This window comes from Syngnathus scovelli, chromosome 15 (genome assembly GCF_024217435.2).
Source record: "Syngnathus scovelli strain Florida chromosome 15, RoL_Ssco_1.2, whole genome shotgun sequence".
NCBI lineage: Eukaryota > Metazoa > Chordata > Actinopteri > Syngnathiformes > Syngnathidae > Syngnathus > Syngnathus scovelli.
In genome coordinates this window covers 3734140-3750680 of record NC_090861.1, presented here as the reverse complement: position 1 = coordinate 3750680, position 16541 = coordinate 3734140, and the positions used below count along the sequence as shown (strand labels likewise).

The 16541-nt window shown below is 42.2% G+C and overlaps 3 protein-coding genes across 3 annotated transcripts; 1 reads left to right on the top strand and 2 right to left on the bottom strand.

Annotated features, from left to right (window-relative positions):
- The first annotated feature begins 1101 nt into the window (after positions 1 to 1101).
- znhit3 (zinc finger, HIT-type containing 3) lies at positions 1102 to 2717 on the top strand. The gene is made up of 5 exons (XM_049742986.2): positions 1102 to 1271; positions 1477 to 1508; positions 1590 to 1649; positions 1711 to 1812; positions 1909 to 2717. The coding sequence occupies exons 1-5, from the start codon at positions 1201 to 1203 to the stop codon at positions 2103 to 2105; spliced, it is 462 nt and encodes a 153-aa protein (XP_049598943.1). The 5' UTR covers positions 1102 to 1200; the 3' UTR covers positions 2106 to 2717.
- On the bottom strand, positions 2166 to 10227 carry LOC125982282 (unconventional myosin-XIX). The gene is made up of 24 exons (XM_049742727.1): positions 9979 to 10227; positions 9073 to 9223; positions 8767 to 8915; positions 8536 to 8649; positions 8298 to 8430; positions 8168 to 8237; positions 7995 to 8097; positions 7802 to 7898; positions 7666 to 7742; positions 7514 to 7604; positions 7105 to 7270; positions 6874 to 6947; positions 6680 to 6801; positions 6351 to 6464; positions 6091 to 6267; positions 5851 to 5988; positions 5675 to 5782; positions 5535 to 5605; positions 5392 to 5471; positions 4794 to 4942; positions 4587 to 4716; positions 3798 to 3883; positions 3402 to 3728; positions 2166 to 3330 (listed from the first exon to the last, which is right to left on the bottom strand). The coding sequence occupies exons 1-24, from the start codon at positions 10030 to 10032 to the stop codon at positions 3217 to 3219; spliced, it is 2895 nt and encodes a 964-aa protein (XP_049598684.1). The 5' UTR covers positions 10033 to 10227; the 3' UTR covers positions 2166 to 3216.
- A 1278-nt stretch (positions 10228 to 11505) lies between these two features.
- LOC125982440 (claudin-4) lies at positions 11506 to 15496 on the bottom strand. The gene is made up of 2 exons (XM_049743007.2): positions 14731 to 15496; positions 11506 to 12951 (listed from the first exon to the last, which is right to left on the bottom strand). The coding sequence occupies exons 1-2, from the start codon at positions 15216 to 15218 to the stop codon at positions 12306 to 12308; spliced, it is 1134 nt and encodes a 377-aa protein (XP_049598964.1). The 5' UTR covers positions 15219 to 15496; the 3' UTR covers positions 11506 to 12305.
- Positions 15497 to 16541: the final 1045 nt, after the last annotated feature.

Here is a 16541-nt window from a genome sequence, read left to right as displayed (position 1 = left end):
ACAACAAAACCTTCATTTTCGTTTTAGTGTTTGTAGTGTAGCTTTAAAGTATGTGGCCTAGTACATGACGTCAGAAGGTCTCTGTATGAAAACAAACTACCTATAGGTTGAAAAAAATGTTATAATCGTAAACCAGTCAAATGAAAAACAAAGTACAGCTGTAATCGAGAATACCATCGCATGAGGTGTGACTACAAATTCATCCCGATTTGCAAACTAGTTCATACGTGCAGTTTAGTAACCTCGAATTGTCATGATGTGCAATTGTATTAAAAACACTACTAAGCTATGAATACAAAATTAATGAACTGCAAGCACAACTTTCTTATCCTACGTAAACTGGGCTGAAATGTAATTTAATAATATTTACTGAATTTCTGACTTCTGCATTAGTGACATGTTCCGATTTAAATACAAACTCAGATTACATCCACTGGAGGAATGATGACAAACACGAGGGTTAATCTAATTTTGCATTTTGCTTTTTTCATCCCCCCCTTCCATGTAGGTCTGGACCCCCTGCTGTATCCCTAATGTTGACTGTGGCCAAGAGTCTCTTCCTTTCCTGACCTAGAAACTGAAGTGATTAACATGCTCAATCACGTGTCGCTTGACAGCAGTTCTGTCACTCTCGCTCTTCATCCTCTACTACAGGATCTGATCATCTCAATTAACAGTTGTGCAAGAAGTGTTTGTGTTGAGCAAAGTAGGTCACCCATGTGTGCTTGATCCATATGTAAAGACAAATGTCTTGGGTGGATAAGATATTTTAATGTATTTTATTGGAATAAACTTGATGTTGTTAGATTGAGTTTGTTTCTATTCTATTGATTGTTGTTGATTTAAAATATGCCTTGAAATAGACCACACACAGAGCAAGATTTGTTTAATGTAGATTACTACACACTGAATATCAACATTTAATTAAAAAACAAAAACAGCGGTTAAAATTGTGCAACGAACTAGTTTGCATAAAAAAAAACGTGTTAGAATTTCACAAGATGTATTTTTTCCCACACATTCTTTAAAACAATACTGTACCGGAAGCACTATACTGCTTTCACAAAACACGAGTCATTGCTTTTATTTTGAAGGGTATGGTGGCCGGAAATAGCTAAGTGTTTCCGGGTCATTGCCTCGTGTAGCTACCTTTTCAGGAAATAGCCTACGCAAACATTCAGTATTTAACTTTGTTGTATCATGATGCGGCTGTGTAAAGTGTGCAACGAGCAAACACACAAATACAAATGTCCCGTCTGCGAAATAAGATAGTAAGTACGAGAAGATAAGTGCGAGATGTTTTTATTTGTTAAACACGTGTGTGTGCTTCCTCGCTTGTTTGACTCGTGTTTACAAGTGCCACTCCGAGCAATCCAACATTATAAACTGGAAAATGTTTTTATTGCGCAGTGCTTCTATTATGAATATTTGCATGTTCTTAAATCAAAAATATATAAACTTAATTTCTCCTTTCAGTTGTTCTCTTTCCTGCTACAAAAAGCATAAAGGTAAGGAGAAGCATTGTTGTAAATCAGTTTAAATAATGAAGCCATTGATCAGTAAAATAATAATTGATCTTCCATCATCAGATTTGTGCCTTCCTGTTAAGCAGCCAGTACCCAATGGAAAAAAGGATGCTGTCAATACGGGTATGTTCCACTAAATATCTCTATAAGATCAGAGTAATAATAATAAAATACTATTTTTAAGGAAACACAGACACTCGCCCTGCAGACAAGTGGAATGTGGAGGATCTTCTTCCTGAAGAGGACATTGCTGATCTAGTCCCTCTAGAGAAGCTTCAATTGTTAGGTATGAACTGAATATTTTATTTCACACGGTCTTACTTGAGATGTTATTTTCAAATAGTTTGATGCAATTAATAGTCCCCAATGTATTATTCCACAGGTCAATCAAAAGAGCTTAAGGATGTTCTTTGTAATCGCCACCTAAGAGAATTATTAAGGAGCATAAACAGTGCAGACAACAAGGAAGCAGCAATGAAGGCAGCGATGCAGGAGCCCTTATTTGTGGAGTTTTCAAATCAATGTTTGAAGGTTGTAGAAAACGAAGCCCACCCAGAGGAGTGCAGTGAGGACTGGTAAAGTTGTATTTACTTTGAGAACGATTTTTATAAAAACATAATCAGGAATGTTAAACATGGGTCGTTTTATAATGTCATTTATTTTTACATATCAATTATTTCCATTTTTATACCTTACCTCCCATTAAGAAAAGCTCGCGAACAAATATAAACAATTAGATTTTCTTGCGTGCATTAGTAAATGGCACAATATTCAAAAATATTTTACAATAGATGGATGAAACAAGTTTCAAATATTCCCACGGGTTGCATATTTTAAAGCAGCAGTATGAAGAACTTGATTCTTTTTTTTCCCCTGATCACGTGATTTGTTTGGAATGTGCAATATCTGCATTTGATGTGCAAGAAATATATATATATATACCCTCTTTGGTTCTGCAGCATACAAGAAAAATTATATCTTGATATTTGGTGTGTATGTCAGTCTTTCATTATTCAGTAATTAATATCAGCAGGCCGTTGGTGATAACGACATTAATCACGACTCAATGCAAGGAAAAAGTAAAAAAATATATATACATTTTCCTCAAGAGGCAATATTCATCTGTTTACAATAGTGCTTGTCATTAGTGTCCAAAGTTAACGTTTAGTAAAATTTTCAATGCATGTCCAACTGCTCAGCGTTTCTGTCCTTTTTGCACGTCTACTCTTAAAGTGCGAAATACAAAATTAGACATGCGTTCTCAATCATTTCTTTAGAGAAGGTCAAATTAAGTTCACCTGTAAAGGTTATAGTGCGTTTGAATTTTGCTTAAAAGCCCACTATGCAGAACTTTTTTGTCAACAATCTTTCACACTGATTTTTTTTATAGTGGGTCTGCACGCCCTGCCATGTACATTCCCTTAAATCATGTAAAGCATGTCATATATACACAAATACCTTAAAGTATTTGAGTCGCAAAGGCCGCTATGGAGAAGTTAGCAGCACCATGTAGCAAGAATACCTTATTTGGCCTGTGACCAATATGTAAGGGCACTTTTTTTTTTTTTAAACCTAATTACTGCATTGAAAAGCCACCTAATGTTGAAAAGTAATGTAACAAAATTTCTCTTTGTGTGTCACATGACATTTCTACAAAAGCACCTTACTCATGGAAGTCGGCTTACAAACTTTAGAGTGTCTTCTCCAACAGGATTTCATTGAAGCCGGTCACATTACTCCTCATCTCTGGTTGCCGGTTTGCATAAAGCAGGGGCGACTGTTGGCAGTGCAGTTTGATGGATCCCTGAAATATGGTTGAAAAGTAAGAACACTTGAAGACACCAAACAGAAGAAAATATAGGGAGGCTTCCTTGCCTTGGGTTGAGCCCGAATGGAGGCGATCCCTTGCGTGTTCTGGTTGGTCTCCACCTTGTACTCTCCTCTCTTGGATGGAAGATTAAGAGAAGCCACTACAGACATCATCTTATGAAACGCCGTGGCCCTCATGGACACAGAGATGGTCGGAGGAGAGGGCAAAACCAGCCCCATAGGCCATCCCCGCACTGTGACGGGCTCCTGGATGCTGGACAGCTGCACCGAGCCCTGTTCCCTGATGATGGTGTTTAATTCTGGCAGGTCCTCCTGCATGATGAGATCTTCTACGTCATCGAGCTCCGCCTCAGCCAATGACTTCAGCAGTGCCTGATGTGAGAACCCAACAATCACCAAATGTTTGTAGTTAACATAAGGTCCAGCCTTGTCAAATCTCACCCTCCACTTCTTCCAGGATTTCTGAATCAGCGCTGCAGCTCTGTCCCATCTCTGGACCTGTCTCCTGACGAGCCAAGAACGTACCGCTGCAAGAAGCATACAAATCAGCTGTAAGTACTTGTTTTTTGGAAATTACAGCAATATCTAGCACAAGTGAGCTTCTGAATCTTTAAATCAACCAAGTGCCGGCACAAATACCGAAACGATGTAACTGACATCCTCAGTCAATGATTTTCAGATCAGATGGTACAACTGAACTATTTGTACAACACAATAACTGTTTAACTTTAACGGTTTCACACCAAGCAACTTCTTTTTACGTGAATTTAGACAAGACTGTCATTATTTCAGGATACGTACACATATTTGTTTGGTGCTGTGCCAAGATATTCTTCTAATCAGTGGACCACACTACAGTGTTATTGCTCCACCTAGTGGGGGAAGCTGGTAAACTACACAAGGCCAACCTACAACTCTAAATGTAGATAGGACGGATGAATCTAAACATATTCTAAATAAAGCCGACCTGAATTTAGATTAATCGTTACATCCAAACTGAGTTTAATTTGTCTAGAGTTTACAGCAGCATTATTCTAGGGGGAAAAAAAACATGTTTATCAGGCGGGCCAATGTTGTGTCTGACTTTTTGCTGCTTCTGACGAGCTAATCAGGGTGATAAGATGCTTCCCGCTGATTCCTGTTTGGCCAGACAGCCAGGTCAAAAGGGGCAAACTAGAAGAGCCAATGGACCACATGTAGCGTTAGCTCATGAAGGAATTATAAATTTACCTGCTTGGATTACAGTAGCAGAATGTCGCCGCTCATGACGTTTGTGCCGTTGGTAGCGTATCCAGCAGCACTGGATGCAGATAGCGCACTTAGAGAGAATCTTCTTCCTCCAATCTTCCAGTAAATCTAACTGTTGGCCAATAAATAGGTGAGCATCCAATGCCAAACTAAGTTTCTGTTGGAGAAGTTATTTGATTAATTACTCACCATTAACTGGGTGAGAAAAACTTTGGTCTTCCCACAATGCACCAAAGATTTGGGTTCCCTTCTAAGATGTTGACCTGGATGTTGAAACACCAGATCAAGGAGCTTCTGCACCTCCTGCAGATCATTTTCCTTTTCCCAGCCTACCTTCACTTTTTACACAATAAGAGGAGAATACGTTGAGAATAAGCAATAAATAAGCAGCACACAAAACACTAAGAAGCATCGCAAATGATTTTTATCGACACATATGAATTTCAAATCATGCCTGCAGACATGCAACTAAAACAAAACAGAAATCCAAGCACAATTAACAGGATTAAACAAGAAGCAAAGCAAGCTCTGACAGCCAGACAACGCATGCATTTACCTGGAAAGTTCAAAAGGAGCTGCTTTTTTTTTTATTATTAGACAATCCTGTTTTTATGTAAGTGAAATGTCCCAAGGAGAGAATTGAGGTTCAAATTAACTAAGCTAGTGAGGGGGGGAAATGAGAATAAACCAGAGGACCTAAAGAGAGGAAATAAAATCACCATTGGCCCATAGTAAACATGCCAAACGATCTTTTTTTTTGGTTAATTCATTAACAAGTTGGACTCACCAGGATTTTGAGCTTCTAATTTGGAACCTGAGTGTGTCAGGATGCATCCATAGCGTTGTATAAAACACTTGAATGGAATCCTGTGAACAAACGTATCGATCAATAAATCACAGGAATGAGGGAGATATGAGAAACCGTTTTACCTTATAGGAAAGCCGGCAGCGCTTATGTGTATTGTCTCGACAATCCCACAAGCCTCCAACTGCATGGTCACCTGTCAACAGGCAATATTAACATTTTTCTCTCACATAAAAAAGGACTTCATTGTCCTCTCCAGATGTACCTCCTCCTTTTTAAAGATGAACGGCTTGCAGTCTGAATTGGGTTTAATGCAGCGAGTGTAGTGAGGAGTTGTGGAGTGGAGGATGTTCATTAAGCTCTCCAGAGAGTTCTGTAACCACCAAAACGTGGGTGTTATTTCCCACTTTAAGTCATCTTCACATCTGAATCTACTCCTACCTTGAATTTTGAGACTACGGTGACTTTACTGAGCCCCTTGCTTGAGATGTTCTCAGTTTCCTTTTCGGTGAAAATTTCCTGAAGCAGACAATTATCTGACAATTGAAGCAGATTGATGATCTCAGGGGCCACTGGATCCTGGAATATAAATGAGCACACAAATTGAGAAGGACATTAGCCATCCAAGGCCTGAGTTAGGCACAAATAGTAGAGCATGATGTATATCGATGCTAAACACACCTTGTTTTTCTCCACCATGCCTTCTAACATATAGTTGACTTTGCCAGCATAATGGGCCACAGTGAAATGTGGCACCTTGCTGAATTTATCCCAGCTGATGTTGCCGCTGTCAGCAAGCTCCTTCTCCAGGCGACTCCGAAGCGCTTTAGCATCCGAGGCTCGATTTAAACGGCTCTCCTAAGACACATAGGTAGATAACAAAATGGTACTTTATTGCGGGGAAAAAAAAATACTGAAGGAACCAAATGGCAGAAAATTACCTCATCAAGAAGAGAAAACACACTAATAGGGCTTCCTTCGAGGAGATCCAGACAGCTTTGGTTATCTTGGTATTTCACAAAGGACCATTGCAATCCTTCCGACACATATTCCTCCTTGCGGGAAAAAATGCAAAATATTCATACAAAATGTAATAATCATATGTAAAAGATCATTAATAATCCTAGCAACAATTCCCAGGTTTGAGAGTTACGCTTGCCCAAAATTAACTGAGAATAAGCACCTTAGATAGAAATATTCTAATGTATTTTATTTAAAAAAATATACATGAAAAAGCAAAACGAAAGTACGGCAAAATAATTATTCGTACCTGCTGAGCTCGTAGATAATGCGTCACAAAGTGCTGCTGGAGTTTTTCATTGGCGTAATTAATACAAAGCTGCTCCAAACTGTTATTCTGGAAACATTCAAAGCCATACACATCTAGCACACCTGTATAGAAAACAAAATAAAATTATAAGCAAAATAAATGCAGCCTTCAAAACGGACGAAGGAGTAATGTACCTATGAAGTTGGACCAGGTAGATTTGTCAGCACAAATACTGTTGTTGATAAATGTCACCAGCCATTCAAATAATCTGTAGAGAAAAACAAGCAACATTCTCACTGGTGTTTACTGTCCACAAAAAGATATCATGGTTTAACATTTCAGAGTTTGATGACAAAAAGGTCTTGGACGTAAACAGCATAATGGGTGTTTACTGTATTTTTGGATGATCAACTGCTTCTTCTTACTGGGCATAGGTGACTTTGGCAAGGCAGTCTCTCCGCAGGCAGCATTCTACCTGGGAACAGGGTTTGTGTACGCTCTGCCTCCCTGCTTTTAATGTCCTCACAGTTAGACAGGTCTGAAGCTCCTCAGAAGGGATTTGCAACAGTTCAGCAGCCTGATGCAAGGAATCTAAAACATAAAGTTGAGTCTCAAATCAAGAACATCTTAGAAATCTTGATTATTTCACAAATGTTGTACAGACTCAACATCAAACTAAATATGTGAATTTCAAATTGTTAGCTTCAATCAAAAATAATCTTGTTTTGTCATGATCTATTTTAATGTGTGTAATCAATCAACAAAACAGAAGTTTTCCAACTGTTATTTTTTGGGGATGCACCTGCATTTGCATATCATATTCATGAGAAATACCTTCGGACTGTTCCTGTATGTCACATGGCTGTGATTCATCTGATGAAATTGAGAATTTCACATTCCCCAGATGCAGAATACCTGCCAGTATCTACAGCATAGAAAAATATCTTGAGAACAATGCAAATATTCAGAACAAAATGAAAAATTACCTTAAATATCTCTCTCTGCCTCTCTGTATTGATACGTAGATGGACCATCGCATCAAGTGTCTCTTGAAAACAGTCCTCTGCAAGACATTCAGCTGTCACTTGGGATGGCAATAGGTAAATATATCAAAATACCTACCCTCAATTGTTTTTTCTACATTTGGCAGCCACACAAAATGGTGACCGTGTGGCATCTTCCACTCTTTTCTCTGCTCTTTGGTAGCTGCTTTCATCATCTAAAACACAAAATGCCCATCGTCAATGTAATGAGATGATTCTTAAGTATTTGTGAATTATACAACAGTATTAAGAAGTTTTCTGTATGCCGTTACCTGGTAAAATATGTGAAAGTTCCTTTCATTAGCTGGTTGGTAAGCAACTCTGGTTTTCTCCAGTAAATATGTCTGCAGAGATGCTCCTATTAAAAGCTGACACCTACATAGAAAAACAGACAAACAGGTCTAAATATTTTTTGACATTCGTAAATGTTCTTCACTGTAATTACCTGTCAAGTTGGAGTTGGATGTACTTTCCAAAACGACTGCTGTTGTTGTTGCGAAGTGTGCACGCGTTGCCTGCATAGAAGATGGAATGTTTACTTGTGTACCACGCCAACAAGATGGTTGTGATCGTACCAAAAGCTTCCATAATGGGGTTGGAGTCCAGCACTCTCCTCTCTATCCTTTCTACAGTGTCCTGCTTCTCCACCACTGATGAGGAGGCTGCCACTGTGGCATAGTATTTCATCAGGCAACGAGAAGTCCATGTCTGTGGAAAAAATAGAAAAGACTGATACAATCTTACCATCCGTCCATTTTCTACTGGTTATGGTGCATTAAATCACAATTCCTTCTTCATCCACAAAAGGTCTACCTTTCCCGCACCGCTCTCCCCGCTGATCACCAAGGACTGGTCCACTGGCCCCAACTGACCCTGAACATTCCTGTAGGCTTCCTCTGCCACAATAAATATGTGCGGCTTAGGCTCCTGGAGAAAAGACATCGTTATCTGTAAATATGTTTTAAAACTCCACACTTTTAAGGCCACTCAGCTATTCGTAATTATAATAACACCACACCTCTGCTTCTGTGTGCATGTAAATACCTTGAGCTGGGGAGCATGGTGATATTCTTTCATCACATCCAGAGAGTAAAGGTCAGGAACAGGTTGGAAGGGGTTAAGAGCCACCAAGGTGCAGCCAGCATGCGTGTAAAATACTTTCACGCTGTATCTGGCCTGCAGGCATCTCAGCACTGTCACACAGACAAAGATAGGTCTCATTAGGCGTGAGGAAATGTCATTTATTTGAATGCCCCGATAGGTCGAGCAGGTTTTCAGTCTGGAATGGCTCACTAGTTAGGATGCATTACTACAGACGCTTGAATAAATATATACTGTAGCTATGGTTACCAGTTGTTGGTGTCACAGGATTGACTTTAGTGAGATCGTCATATGTGTGCAACTGGGCTTCATCATCTATAAGGAAGGCAAGATTTTCATCCTCGAGTGAGTCAGTGAGGCATGGATCCTTTGACGAAACCTTTTGTAGCGATCCTTGCACCTGCAAGAGTGAACCAGAAAGAAAGTTTGATGATGAATGCCATGTATAAGATGTAGATCACATTCTATATTCCTACAAAGTGACTTGCTTGAGCAGACACTAATGGGTCAAGGATTTACCTACAGTACATAATCCCTCTAGTAAAAGTGTCCCGTTTAATCTTGTCAATCACTTTCACTTCAGCCTGGCAACTACTTTGTCCCTTGGGGATCACATGGATTGGATCATATTAGATGTGTGGACAGGGGTAGAAGTTAAACTTTCTAATCCCTCATTACATTTTAATGCTATATGTTATATGCTATGTCTACCAGTGAAGTAGACTGGATGACCAAAATACAATATTTTATTTACATTTATACAATCCAGAACACTCTTCCTGTATTTTGCTAGTTAAGCAACTAATGTGGACGGTGGAGAGATAACGCCACATTTACAAGCGCTGACATGCTTCTGTTGCTCATGTCCCACTTCACATTCCTCAATGGGAATAATATTCCACCATTTTAGAGTAAAAAAAGCAACTTTATTTTACTGTTTTGGATCAATTGCGTCTTCAAAAGGCTCGTTTAAAGGAATACTTCTAATGTATTGAGCCATTTGACAGACATTTGACTTCAAATGCCTCGCTTAAAAGAAACAACACTTCGAATGTATTGACATATTTGACAGTGCCTTCATTACGAATCAAAGTGAGTTACGAGCGACTATTCTCTCATAAAGCTTTTTGAAATCCGTTTTTTTCCAAAACTTACCGGTTCACCGCCATTGCTGTGTCCCGCAGGAATATATCCGCTCATAGAATTCATAGCCTGGGCTCAGACGAAGAGTTGTAATTAACACTATTAGGTTGTTAAAACACTGTCAATTCCATTTCGCAACGAATTCGAACTTTTGCCATGCTGACAACTTCTTCAAGGGCACCTCCCGTATAGTTTTGTTTTCCAGCCCGTCTTCCAATCTCCTGAAGTACAGTACGCTCATTCCCGCCTTCTTATGACGTCATGCATGTGGTGGCTCCTTCTCTTCTTTGTGTTTTTTTAGGGCGGGTAGCAAACCACGTTTAGTACCTTATCGCCACCTATGGAAGTGGAGTGTGTGGTGCAGTTACAAAAACATAACTTCCTATTTATTAGATGAAAAAGAAGACGTTAAAACTTGAAAAATAAATGGAGGTGAAACCTGAAAATAAATTGTTTATTAAAAAAAATTACCAAAGCGAGGCTAAACTATTTTCAACTTTTCATACAAGTATTTTTATCTTGAATATTTTTTTTCAAGTTTCAAGCTCAACACGTTTATTTCCACTTTCAAGTTTTATTTATTTAAGTACTAGTTTTGTTTTTTTAAGTACGTTTGACCCCAATCTACCTCCATACAGGTGCCTTGACAAAAATTGTTCATGCTGCTGCTTCTCTCTACAAACCTCAAGGCGGCGCCAGGCGTCTAGCTTGCTCTCACGCAATATTCTATACTAAAATCAAAACAACGATGAATCGAAGGAAATTTTAGTGCTCACTCTCAGTTTCCTATTGCGTCATAGTGTGACGATTGTTTTTCTGCCTTGGAGGTAGCAAACATTGGTTGCGATGAGAAAGCAATCTACTGGGACTGTGCGCGCGTTGTCACCATGGCAACGGCTTGAGGCGCTGCAGGCCCAGGGGAACTCATGATGCACGCTCACATTTCTTCCAGTAAAATATCCTGTCCTCATCAAGCAAATATGATTATTCTGATTACTTTATTAACAGTCCATTTAACAGCGAAGGTCGACCCATTTAGAAAAATTAAACATCAATTTATCTCCTGTATGACAATCTCAACCTTCGCATAAATGTAAATGTCAAACTCTGACACTAATCAAAAGTGCGTGGTCGAAAGCAACACAACCAAAAGTACAGCAACACTTCATCACAAGAAGGCAGAAATGATACAATGCTGACGCCAACGTTGTCGATAAGATTCCTGGCAGAGGTCAAAACAATGTGGATAATGATAATCATGCAAAGTGTTTTGAGGAGAGGTTAAAACAAGAAAGATAACCTATGTCTTCTCTATCAGCTGTTGGACTTTGCAGCAGGGTCATCATCTCCTTTAGCAGCCCTCGTCCCCAGCAGGCACGCGCCACGGCCTCCATCGCTATGTTAGCGTCGACGTACGTTAAAAGTGGAAGGGGCGAGATGAAGGGAAAAAACTTGTTCCCCTTCCACATGTTCTCAAGTTGTTTGTTTTTAAGGAGGTCACGAGTCATCATGTTCAAAACCCAAAAAACAACAAGGACAAAACTTTACTACTTTTATTGAAATGGACCACACAAGTCATGCCAACCTCACACAAAGGCTCATTTTTAAATAAACAAAAAAATCCATTAACGCTAACCGTATAAAAGTCGAAACTAATACAACGAAACTTAAATGAACTCGTAAAATTTATGTAATCAATCATGACTAATCATGGTGATGACTCTACAATCACGAGACTTACAATGTAGAAAAGGAGGTTTGCGCCATGACTAAATTTGAGAGCGAGCGAACGAGCTCTTGGCCTGAAGCCAATAGACCACATCTTCACTTTCAGTCCGGCTCTAAGCAAATATTACGCACGCACACACACAAGGAAGAAGTAAGTTGAGAGCGGGCTGCTGGTGACACACAGTTTCAGTGTGAAACGTGACACCACTAAACACACACACACTTGGAAATGACTAAATGAACGCTAAAGCAAAGCAGGAAAATAGGACCTTCATGTCGGAGTCTTTGTGGGGAAGCCACACTGTGGGCTCACACACACACACACACACACGCACAAAAGTCAATCGTCCTGAAGAAGAAGCAAATGTAAATTGAGAGCAGTTTCACTGAAACACGACACTGACAAACACACACACGGACACAATGACTTTTCTAATCTCGACATTTTGGATGCAAATTGAAAGGCATGCATTGATTTTTGAAATGTTCTTGCAGAAGGACCACTGAAGAGTCGAGTTTCAAAGAATTGCAATTTTCATGGACGACTTGAGGAAAGCAGCAAAGTTTGACCTTGCCGTCCCCAACGTTGTCACTCGCGCAAGCTAGCAGCGCTACACGTAGTCCTTGCGGTCGTACCCGGTGTTGTTGCTGCGTGGCGCCGAGTAAGCCATCCTGGGGGGCTTGTAGCGTCGCTCCTTGGGCGGGCAGCTGCTGCACAAGATGGCGCCACCGATCAGGAGCAGGGCGGAGGCCCCCCAGCCTATGTAGAGCGACGCGCCCAGCTCCCGCCGCTGCGGGTTGGTCAAGATGGGACTGTAGAAGTTGCGCACCACAACGTGGGCGGTCCAGCACGCCGGGATGAGGACCAGGAGGCCGGCCAGGATGAACATGATCCCCGCCAGGATCATCACCTTCGCCTTGGCTCCCTCGTCCTCTATGCAGTTGGTGCATTTGGCTCCCGTGGTGGACACCAGCGCCCCGAGGATGCCCAGGATGATGGCCACGATCATCATGGCCCGCGCCGCTTGAAGGTCCTGCGGTAGCGCCAGCATGGAGTCGTAGACCTTGCACTGCATCTGGCCCGTGCTTTGGGTCACGCAGTTCATCCACAGGCCCTCCCAGATGGTCTGCGCCGTGATGATGTTGGCGCCCACGAACGCCGTCACCTTCCACATGGGCAGGGCGCACGTCACGATGGACATCAGGAAGCCCAACACGCCCAGGCAGATGCCCACTAGCTCCATTCCCATCGACATGCTCCTTCGGCGACAGGAATCCTCAGTGAGATGCTCGAGGAAGATGCCGGGGGACACCTAGGTGGAGGATGGGCCACACTGCCGGTTCAGGTGAATGGTCTCCTGATTGAAGATGAACCGCGGGGTCTCGGTTGTGAGGCGGCGCCACGGAAATGTCGCATGTTTTATAAAGCCACCAACCACGCCCCTTTCGCGACACCCTCAGAAAATACAAAAACACACACCTGTGCAAGGGGCGGGCGTGGGAGGAGTGTGTTGGGGGTGGGTGAGAAGATGGCTGATTGCAAATAACAAACATATGCTTGAGGGAGAACATGACATGGAAGAGAGAAAAAAACCACACAGCTGCTCCTCATCCTTCACTTCCTGCATGATATCGACAAATACTTTAGGCACTAGATAGACAGATGATGTCATTTGTTCTAGAATCCGTGAGAAAAAGGGGATCTTGTGGAGGATCATGTTCTGTGGCACCTCACATGAAGAACGAAGAAACAACGACGAGAACTGTGGAAGGTAATTGAATGAAGCTGGCTTGTTGCCTCCTCAACAGCATCCGTGTTGGGAAAACAATCAGCAAGCTCAGGGACAAACCGGAATAACCACTCCCAATGTAAACATGAGCCTGCTTCAAACACACACACACACACACGCAAAGTAGCTTCCTCCTCCCAGTATCCATTTTTGTTAAGATAGAAATGTCAATTTTGTGTTTTGGTTAGCAAGCGAAAATTGGAGATGCTAAAGCTAGGCTCAACTTATGACAAAAATCGACAATTTTTCCAAAAAAGAGTGTTTATGGCCACGCCCAGTTGAAGTGAACTTCCAAACTAAACAAAAAAAAGAACGACCCCGTGTGTATTTGTGTTTAACCTTTTGACAATGGATGTCACGCTTATGGCACCAAAATCCCGCCCATTTGGATTCTACTCACATATTAGTTTCGGACTCATTTGAATATTCAAAATAGGGTTGAGCTCTTTGTTCATTTTGGCCTTAAGCATTAGGAAGTCCCTTCGGACTGATGTCAAAACAAACGGCCATTGTTTATTCAACTTCCAAAACGACTAAGTGTGACATTTTCACTGGCATGCGAGAAAATGTAGAAAAAAAAGGATTAAAAAAAGTCATCAGATAGAAATGAGTTTTAATATATCTCCGATATGAAAACATAAAGACAAAAATCTCCAGATCATTTTGCTAGTATTTGCTGAGTATTTTTTTCAACAAAAAAATGATTGCGACATTCAAATCAAAACTTTATCAACATTGATTTCTCAGTTTACGAGCGCTACGATTCCATTTTGTCGGTCAGAGTCATTGTCCTTGTCTCCGTGGCAACAAAAAGCGACGGCACACCGGGTCCACACAAGCTACAAACGTCCACAGCAGTCAAATAAATAGAAAGACACCTCCAGACTGGTCCAGAACATCACATGACGTTCTTAAGTCAACTGGCTTGGTCCGGTTTTGGTTGGTTCTCACCGGTTGTTTCTTGGCGTGAGCTTCAGGAAAAGCAGTCGCAAGTCGATGTTAATGCTAGCGTCCGTCCAGACAAGAATCTGGGTCATCAACCGTGTGGTGTCCTGGAGCTCACACGTAGTCCTTCCTGTTGTAGGAGTTCTGGGCGACGGACCTGGCCGGGGTGGCTGAGTAGGCCACGCGAGAGAGGGGATGCACGCCGTACCTGCCGGCCTTCTCTTCTTGAGGGGGGCAGCTGCAGCACAGGATGGCTCCCCCGACCAGGAGCAACAACGCGGCGGCCCAGCCCAGGTACAGCGCCGCCCCGATCTCCATCTTCTGTCCCGACAGGACGACGGGGCTGTAGAACTCCACCACGATGGTGTTGGCCGACCAGGATACAGGTACCAGCTCGGCCAGTGCCGCCACGATGAAGGCGGCGCCGGACGTGATGGTCACCCGGGCTTTGACGCCTTCATCTTCAATGCAATTGGTGCACTTGGCGCCCACCATGGAGATGAGCAGAGCCAGAACGCCGATGATGATGGACACCACGGTGAGGGCGCGAGCCGCCTGAAGATCCGGGGGCAGCGCCAGCATGGAGTCGTAGACCTTGCACTGCATCTGGCCCGTGCTCTGGAACACGCAGCTCATCCACAGACCTTCCCAGTACACTTGCGCCGTCACAATGTTGGCGCCGATGAAGGCCGACACCCGCCACATGGGTAGCGCGCAGCTCACCACGCTCAGAAGCCAACCCACCACCGCCACCGACACGCCGGCCAGTTCCAGTCCAACAGAAGACATCGTGAGGCTTTGCTTGCTAGCTTCAGCTACTCTGGTTCAGGTCGTCGAAATTCTCCTCTGATGCGGATTTCTTATCTGGATGTGCTTTTATTGATCGAGCGTCCGGCCCTCTGAGGAGACGACATGAGCGAACCAATGAGGCGATGCCTGGCCCTGTTTACCACTTGGGCGTGGAGCTTTTCAAACAAGCTAACGACTTTATGGTTGGACCTTTCGCCCATGGTTGCCTCGTTCATGTGCTTTTATTGCTGTCACTAGCTAATGATCATCCAGCGTTCGCTCGGCCTTTTACGCATCGATGACTACTGAGTGGCTGAATGTTTGGGTCAGAATTCGAAACATAATACTCATTGCAGTAAGGAGTGGAAATCAAAGGTTTATAGTTTTAGGTCTAAAAGTTCAATCCACTGGAGTTGCCGTGTGATTGTGCTCAAATGAACTTTGACCCCTTCGCAGGTCGTTTTTACTTGTTGGCATTGTTTCATCCAAAGTTTTGTTGTGACGAGGGAGAACTCAAACGTGTCCCAGTGTGACATTTTGGTTAATGAGCAACCTGAGGCGAGACAACTTCAGTGTTTCTTCCTGCTAACATTCTTGTGCTTCTCTAAGAAATAGGTCAAAGTGACACAAAATGGCGGCACGGGGAAGTACGTACTGTGTAAACGCCACAAACTATTTTACGGAACTAAATATCAAACAAAGAGATGGATGTTCATCCACTTCTACATTGGAGAACTGAGAAGTAGGTCAGATGAGAGCGTGACACACTTTGGTTGGGCAACTCGGTGTGAAGGCAATCACAATCGCGATTGAGTTGGGTCGCTAGCACCGCTTCCCGCCAGCTAGCGGCGGCTAACAAGAGATAAGATAAACACAACTAGAAGGCCGTTCAGTATCGTCTTCTTTTCAACGGAACTGAACCATAATTGAGTAACAGCAGCACAGTCATAATCAGTCATTGATTTATGATGTATTATTATTATATGATGACATGTGAACAGTAGCTAAGGAGAATAAAATTGATGATCAAATCAAATTCAGGTGGAGCATTCGGTCGCTTCAGATGAAAACGATCATCAAGTTTTAGGCAGACTCATCAGGAACCAAATCAGAATGATTATATGATTAAAATAGACTCCTCCTCCCTTGAAAGAAGATAACAAGTTTCTATTGGGAAGCTTCACCGTCATCGAAACCTCGGCTCGTAAACGCCGACGCTAGAACCCGAAAGGTTCCAGACGAGGTCAGGAAGTTAACGGGGATTTCCGCAGCCTTGGATTTCATCGTGAAAGAGTCTTTGTGATGTCACTTTACGAACGTCAA

Bases quoted from the DNA above. Each gene is read 5' to 3' on its own strand.
- LOC125982282 (XM_049742727.1), bottom strand. From the start codon at position 10,032: ATGAATTCTATGAGCGGATATATTCCTGCGGGACACAGCAATGGCGGT. The intron at 6,802-6,873 runs GTACATTACTCC...TTTTCTATACAG, and splicing joins TACCTGGTCCAACTTCATAG to GTGTGCTAGATGTGTATGGC. The intron at 3,884-4,586 runs GTAAATTTATAA...TGCTTCTTGCAG, and splicing joins TGCTACTGTAATCCAAGCAG to CGGTACGTTCTTGGCTCGTC.
- LOC125982440 (XM_049743007.2), bottom strand. From the start codon at position 15,218: ATGTCTTCTGTTGGACTGGAACTGGCCGGCGTGTCGGTGGCGGTGGTG. The intron at 12,952-14,730 runs GCTGTACCTGGG...TCGCCGAAGGAG, and splicing joins AAGATGGAGATCGGGGCGGC to CATGTCGATGGGAATGGAGC.
- znhit3 (XM_049742986.2), top strand. From the start codon at position 1,201: ATGATGCGGCTGTGTAAAGTGTGCAACGAGCAAACACACAAATACAAA. The intron at 1,509-1,589 runs GTAAGGAGAAGC...TTCCATCATCAG, and splicing joins CTGCTACAAAAAGCATAAAG to ATTTGTGCCTTCCTGTTAAG. The intron at 1,650-1,710 runs GTATGTTCCACT...ACTATTTTTAAG, and splicing joins AAAGGATGCTGTCAATACGG to GAAACACAGACACTCGCCCT.